This window comes from Pteropus vampyrus, unplaced genomic scaffold, assembly GCF_000151845.1.
Source record: "Pteropus vampyrus isolate Shadow unplaced genomic scaffold, Pvam_2.0 Scaffold168, whole genome shotgun sequence".
NCBI classification, from domain to species: Eukaryota; Metazoa; Chordata; class Mammalia; order Chiroptera; family Pteropodidae; genus Pteropus; species Pteropus vampyrus.
The window spans coordinates 1,217,536-1,224,814 of NW_011888949.1; the positions used below are offsets into that span (position 1 = coordinate 1,217,536).

At 40.2% G+C, this 7,279-nt stretch overlaps 1 protein-coding gene across 1 annotated transcript in view; it reads right to left on the bottom strand.

The window, feature by feature from the left end:
- LMBR1 (limb development membrane protein 1) overlaps positions 1–7,279 on the bottom strand; it is an 86,119-nt gene that overhangs the window by 68,385 nt on the left and 10,455 nt on the right. The window contains exon 4 of the mRNA XM_023536735.1: positions 5,901–6,040. Within this exon, the coding sequence (XP_023392503.1) occupies positions 5,901–6,040 (140 nt within the window). The remainder of the gene's footprint in view (positions 1–5,900; positions 6,041–7,279) is intronic.

Below are 7,279 nucleotides of genomic sequence, written 5' to 3' on the forward strand. Positions count from 1 at the left end.
CCCTTGACCGGCGCCCTTGACCGTGCCTCCCGCTGGCGCCGCTGCCCCTGTGCCGGACTCGGTCTCCGCTGCTGCGCGCGGCGACCTGCTGTGGTGCTCGCCGCCAGCCAGGTGGCGGGCACGCCACCCAAGTGCTAAGCGCCTCCCTGACGGTCGTGCGACAGCCGAATGGCTGAACAACGCAGTTCCTGGGGTGCACGTGGCTGTATTTATTGCAAGAAATATTCACTTAACACTGAGAATTTAAGAGTTCAGGTCTTATCCCGCCTAACAGGATAATCATCCACATAAATAACCAACTTTCTCAAAGTGTAACTAATTAAATGAAAAAAATTTATTAACCAGAACAAATAAATGTGAAAGCTTTAGACTTAACTTATGCTAGTTTAATTATCAAATCGGCAACAGAAAGTTAGTTACTGTGAGAACATCTAATATATAGAAAAATAATATATCTAACATATATTCCTAAGTAGTAATTATGTTCTTAGCAGCTGTCTAAAACTTAGTAAGACTCCGGCATTTCACAAACATACAGCAGACATGGATACCTCTCAGATAGTCCACAGTTTTGATAAGCTGTTCCTAAATCAGGGCTAATACACATAACATACTACCACTGCCTTTATTTGATTATATGTCATTACATATTAATTTGTAAAATAAAAAGTAATATTAGTCGAATATTACTTCAGAAAGTTAAAATTACATGCTTCAACACAGAAATTCACAAACTCTGTAGTTTATCTAAATCGTGTCAATAACAACCTTTTTGAAAGATATCCGCCTATCCCCAAAAGAAGTATCTGAACTTAAACAAAGATTACTTAATAATCCTAGAAGAGTTTAAAACCAAATCAAAGCACAGCACTCTGAACTGCCAGAACAGCAGAGGATGCGTTAACATCTAGCGCCACCTGCTGGAGTCACAAAATATTTCAAAATACAATAGAAGATACTATGAAGTAAATTATCACTTTTCATCACAGTAACAAAAAACTTCATAAATTTAAATAAGAAAATTAACCAAATTCAGCTATATTCAATAACATCCAAAGTGACAAAACTAAGCTAAAACCAATATTTCAGTGGAAGTGAGGATCTAATTCAACTGTCAAAAAGTGACTAATAAAAAAATTCTACCAAAGAAGTATAAACTTAGAAAAAAAGACAACAGGTTTACTTTTGAAAGGTGAGTGTTATGAGAACTTCAGAATTAGAATAGCTTCTGCTTGCTTACTTAGAAGAAAAACAAATAAAGAATAATTTTAGCAATGACTTGTGAAATTTTTTACTTTATTATAATTTTTTTCTTATAACAAAAAAGCAATACATGCCCACCATAGAAATGTTACACAGTGCAAATACCAAAATAAAAGCTTATATCATATTAGCCTACCAACCAGAGGAAAAGAGTTTTTCAGCATCTTTCTATACTCATCTGCATCATCATCTGTAACAGCCAAAGGCACTCACTGTTCGGGTCCACCACAAATTAAGCAAGTTTCCTACTTTGAACATTCAGGCTGTTTTTTATTTTTATTATTTTAAACAATACTTCAATAAATATTAGTAACCATGGTGACGCACATTATAATAAATGGCTGAACTACTGAGACCAATTAACTAGAGATTGTTAGTAACATTTAACTATCACTGGTACATCAAAATTTATTAAGGGCTGACTTTTAATATTTACACGTAACTAAGTATAACACTTCTTTAAGTTAGAGTTCCTAAAATCTAAAAATTTGGTTTTTTCCAAAGCTTCTGTGGACTTTGAAAATGAATAAAACAAAGATTTTATATTGTTCCTTGGTGATGTCTACAACAGCATACTGTCTATTCCCGCTGACGAAACAAAATAAAGCACATGTACCTTGCAAAGACTAGTCACATCCACCGTGGTTACCTTTTAACAGACTGACCCTCAAACTGGGCAATCATGTTACAACATGTGTCTGGTCACAGTGAGTATGGATAGCCTGGCAAAAACTGGACCCCAATAGGGGAAATTACCTCAATAATTGAAGAATTACTTCCTGACTTTAAGGCTACAATTTTAATTCCATCATTCTGCCTTCCAACGATGTATCACTGTTTGGGTTTTAATTTTAAACTCATGACATAACATTACCATTTCAAAGTGAATAACGCAGCAGCATTTAGTGCACTCACAATGCTGTGCGACCACGACCTTGACCGAGTTCCCAAAGGTTTTCATCACCCCAAAAGAAAAACCCATTAAGCAGCTGTATCGTTATTTTTCAATTTATGGAACTGAAGAGTTTCATACTTTTCCTCTAACTGTTTAACATATAAGATATAGAAAGTGAATACAAATGGATACTTTTTGCTGTCCATTTTAACCTATTTTTTCCAATTTTCGTCATAATAAAAATAATAATACGAAGTTTTAGCTGGCATTTTAATTTGTCACCTCCGCCCACCTCGTACCATCCTACAGTAAACTGAAGAAGCCAGCATGCCGTGATGCATACTTGGGGAGCGATGGGATTCACCTCACAGCACCCTGCGGACAAGCGGCGAAGGCCCCCAGCTAAAACCGCCAATGCCCAGGGGAGCACCCCGGCCTCCCCCTGGTGCCAATGCCGTTTCTGTATATCATATTCTTCAAGCTGCTCTAATAACTTTGCGGTGTAGACAGAGATACTTCCTGCTACACGATACAGAGATTTGGAACTTAGATAACATGGGTAACACATAACATCTCAAGCCCGGGGCTCAGAATCCTAACACTGCATTCAAGACGAACAAAATATCCTTCCGCAGACTAAAGCATCATTGACACACACTCTAGCCTCTCATCTCTATGTGATTTACACATTAAAGGCACAATCCATCAAAAAACGTACATACTGATGATTTTATAGGATAAGCCATTAAATTTCCTTTCAAATTAAGTTCATTCCTTATCAAAGTATTCTAATGATACAGTCAAAAACTTTTATTCATCCAGTCAATGAATCTCTAGTGAACATTTGCGGTGCGTAAGCACCGGAACAGCTGCTCCACGAGAGACTGAGAACTTAAGACATAGTCCACGTCCTCAAAAAATTTAGCGTAAATTCATGCAAGGTTTAACAAAAAATAGACAAAAAGAATTCAAGAACACTCACTATATGCGGCACCTTTGACACATATACAGCTCTACCAAAGACTCAGAAGCAGAAACAAAGCTGGGGGTCGTGACAGCCTCAAGAGCGAGGCCGGCGTCCCAGGCCTCCTGAGACCCGTTCTGGAGAAGGCACTCGGAAGGGTCTCGCTCCAGTTCCCCCACTCCCAGCCAGCGTTGTTTACTGGGGAATGAAGATGCCGCTTCTTATATAGTTTATTCATTCACCATGTTTATCGGACTACCACTATGTGGGAAGCACTGTTCTAGACCCTGATTTATAAATAAAATAAAATGCCCGAGCTTACATACCTAACATTATAATGGAAAGACAACCAATACAAAAACACATGACTTCCAAGGGTAAGGCCTCTAGCCCAAATACATGGCATGTCACGTGCTGGCCGCTCTTACTTCCGGTCCATAAACAGAATAACGAAAATACCCCTGATTCCGAGTGTTTGAAGGTCATCACGTATAGCACGCAATTTCTGTTTAGTAAAACTGAAAACAAAGACCAGTTCACTTGCCGTACTGATTAGCCAGCCTGAGACCACCTGCCCTGCTGGCGAACACACCTGGCAGCCAGCCTTCGAAGACGCACGCACCTCAGGATCCACAGCCTTAGAGAAAGCTGGGGCAGAGGGGACGGCGCCAGCAGTCTTCAAACATTTTAGACAATACACACAAAAACAGCTTTGTAAATTACATATTGGCCACGTGTTTGCTAATAATAAATAGCACCGTCATCTAAAATTAACTCACCAGAAACATTACGGCCATTTTTCCCGGTTGCTTCCTGCCTCTCATAATAACAGGTGACTTTTCAGACTTACTTTCTGCGTCCATTTCAGTAAAGACCTTAGTTCGCTTACTTGAGTTTATCGATTGCTAAGCACCAATAACAGACTGATTTCTTTTTATTCACTTAATAATTAGTCCCAACGTCTTTGGATTCATTTGGTCTTCAGAGCATCAATGACTCCGTTTGTTTCCAGTTTCGAGCATGACAGAAACCACAAAGCCAGATGAAAATACGCAATTAGACTAAAATGTCAAAATTCTTCATGTCGAAAAACAGCCTAAGCAGTATTAAAGGACGGTTGAGAGGAAAATGTTTGCACTTAACCTGATAGACGGCTAATTACTTAAAATAAAAACCATGCAAAACTGGGCAGAGAGAATACAGGTAGGCCATCTCATAAAAAATCAGTATGAATGACCTATAAATGTGCTTTGTAAATGTCCACCTGCGCTAGTAAGTGCACTTAAAGGGGGAAATTCTTTACCTATTACACTGATAGTTTTTTTTAACTAACACCCAAAATTGGTATGGATACTTTCTGGGAATAGAGACCCCCCCACACACTTCCCAGGCAAGGGGAAATGCTAGTGGCGTTTGCATGGTTTTTCCGAGGAATAACAGAGAAATATCTTTTCAAAAAGGTTCAAGTATGCTCACCTGGAAAGTGAATTGCAGAAATTTAACCTATGGACAAATATTTGTTTATAAAGATGTGCAGTGTAGCCTGTCTCTCGAAAACTCGGGAACAAGCCCTGATTACGATGGCTCCAGGCAATACCTCAACGGCAGAGAAAGCGCTGACCCACCCACAGGACACAAAGTGCCCGTGAGCGCCACATGAGCACCGCGGGGCCCTGCTGCCTGGGTGAGCTCGCAGGCACACGCCACTGAAAGGCCACTGGCCACGGCGCCCACGGTGACTCTCTGCATCACGGGACTGTGAATAGTAATAACATTCTCCCCTCTAAATTTTGTTTTCCAAATTTTCTACAGCAAACGTGCATTTCTTTAAACACACACAATGGGATGAGAGAAAAGGTATGAGAGAAAACTCCAGGTGGATTAAACAGTGAAACAAGCAAAACCATTTTTTGAAAAGAGAAAAAAGAGAATATTTGTGACATCTCACAAAAGGGAAAAGATTTTCTAAACACAAAAACACTTAGAGAAACCAAAGGAAGAAAAAGATGACAACATAAAAAATATAGAACTTATATAAATCAAAAAGGCAAATAAAATTCAAAAAAGTATTTATAAAAATTGGATAAAAAGCTGACGTGTTTGACACATAAAGAGATCACATAATTCAATAAGAAAAGAAGGGGTACGGGACTATGAAAAATATAAAAAGTTATATGCATTATACCTTTCTATATATCTTATAAGTTAAAGTTAAAATATTCTACCTCACCAAAAATTGCCAGCACGTGGCAGAGCCAAGACTGGAATGCAGGTCAATCTGGCTTTGAAGCATTACGTGTTGCCTATAATGAGTCAGTCGTTAATTTTTTTAAAGCCACATTAATTTTAAAGTTTGTACTTGAGAAAAGAGTTTTTCCGCTCTTGTACCATGCATTTTGAAACGACTAAAACAGCTAGCAGCGAATAAATCAAATGGAAACCACGGCTACCTTTTTTTAGGTCTCAAATGAAGGCTGAGCTCTTCTGACGTGTCTGGGCAAACCAAAGTTCTCTTGCTAAATATTTAAATGAAAATTTACTTATCGAAACCATGGTAAGTATAAAAATTGCTCCTTGATTAAAATAAGAAAGCCTTTCACAACTAGCAAGGAATAGGGGTGATAAGTAAAGTCTGGTTTGGGGGTTTTATTAAGGGCTCAAATGGTCGATTGCAGGAAGATGCACGTTATGAAGAAAACTACAAAAAGGAAAATCTAGAACTGCAGCGCGGTAAAAAGAGAGGACGCGAAAGGCGATCGTGAGGCGCCGCGCACTGACCGTGAATCAGAGAGCCGTTCAGCCACTGGATGTAGTAGTTCTGCGGGAAAGAGAGCAGGACCTCGTTGCTGATGATGGAGAAAGGCAGCAGCAGAACCGCCCCCGCCGACACCGCCAGCGTGAACGTGCTCAGGGACAGCCTGGGACAGAAGACAGGCACCGTCACTGGGGTCGGAAAACGCGAGGGGCGTGGGAGTCATTCGGGGAGGACAAAAACTCTTAAACGCTTAAGTCTCAAGGGAGTTAGGTAAGAATCTCATTAAACACACGTAGCTGGCAGACAAACGCTCCGTGGAACTAGATGAACTCTGACCCCTTCCTCCGAAAGGCCGCCGACTCCAGGGCGCGGGCCCGCAGACGCGCATGCGCCGAAGACAGGCCGCCGCGCACGCCTCGCGGAGCATAAACTGGCGCCGTCCTTCTCCTACACTCAAGTATTTATTTCACAGTTGCATTTAATGAACAACTTTGGCAATATATGCTAACGGCAATGCGACAACTGTTTCAGGTGGAAAAAAAGACTTGTGAAAGCAGTATGAAATTATTTCAGGGGGAAAAACTCACAAAGCCATTGGCCTGGCACTTCTTAAAATAAGTACAGTTAAATAAATTATACTAGTAAACAGTAGGAAACTATTAAACAATATCATACATTAAACAGCATTTAAAACACTTTTGTTATTTTTTAAAATAAGATCTATTATGTACTAATAAAGATATCTAAGTAAAAAAAAAACTGAAAAGCATGTACGACAAATAGAAAACATGCCCCTCCCCCCCAAAAAAGTGCATATACACACACAGAAAATAGTGGTACAAAAAAAATCTGGCATAAAATATGGATAAGGGGCTTTTGCTTTCTGTTATACATGTCTGAAATGTTTAAATTTTTATATCTAATTTTTTAAAGATATTTTTTCAATGGCAAAGAAAAAGAGCACCTCATTAACATTAGAGAGGGAAATGTAATTTAATACCCGCCCCATTAGAGTAAGCATACGAATAATCTGAAAGAAAATGTAAGATGTAAGAAAAAATCATGCTAACCGCTCAGAAGCCACAGCGGACAGTGACCGTGCGGCCATCGCCATCTTGTGGCGACCCACGGAAGTGTTTTCCCACTTAAAAGCCAAAACCACCACAAACCCCCGGCCAGTCAGTCGCTGATACATTTTTCAGCGTTGCCCCATGACACACACTGGAACCATGATTCAAATCAGACACAGGCAAAGTCCTAGGACCGGTTCTGCCAGACAGACAACACGCCTCCTGGGACAAGCACGAGGACAAGCCTTCGTCCCAGATCCACTGCCCACTCAGGCAGTGACCGGCCAGAGCGAGCCTCAGTTTTGTCCTCAGAAGTCCAGTGAGGGAGCTGT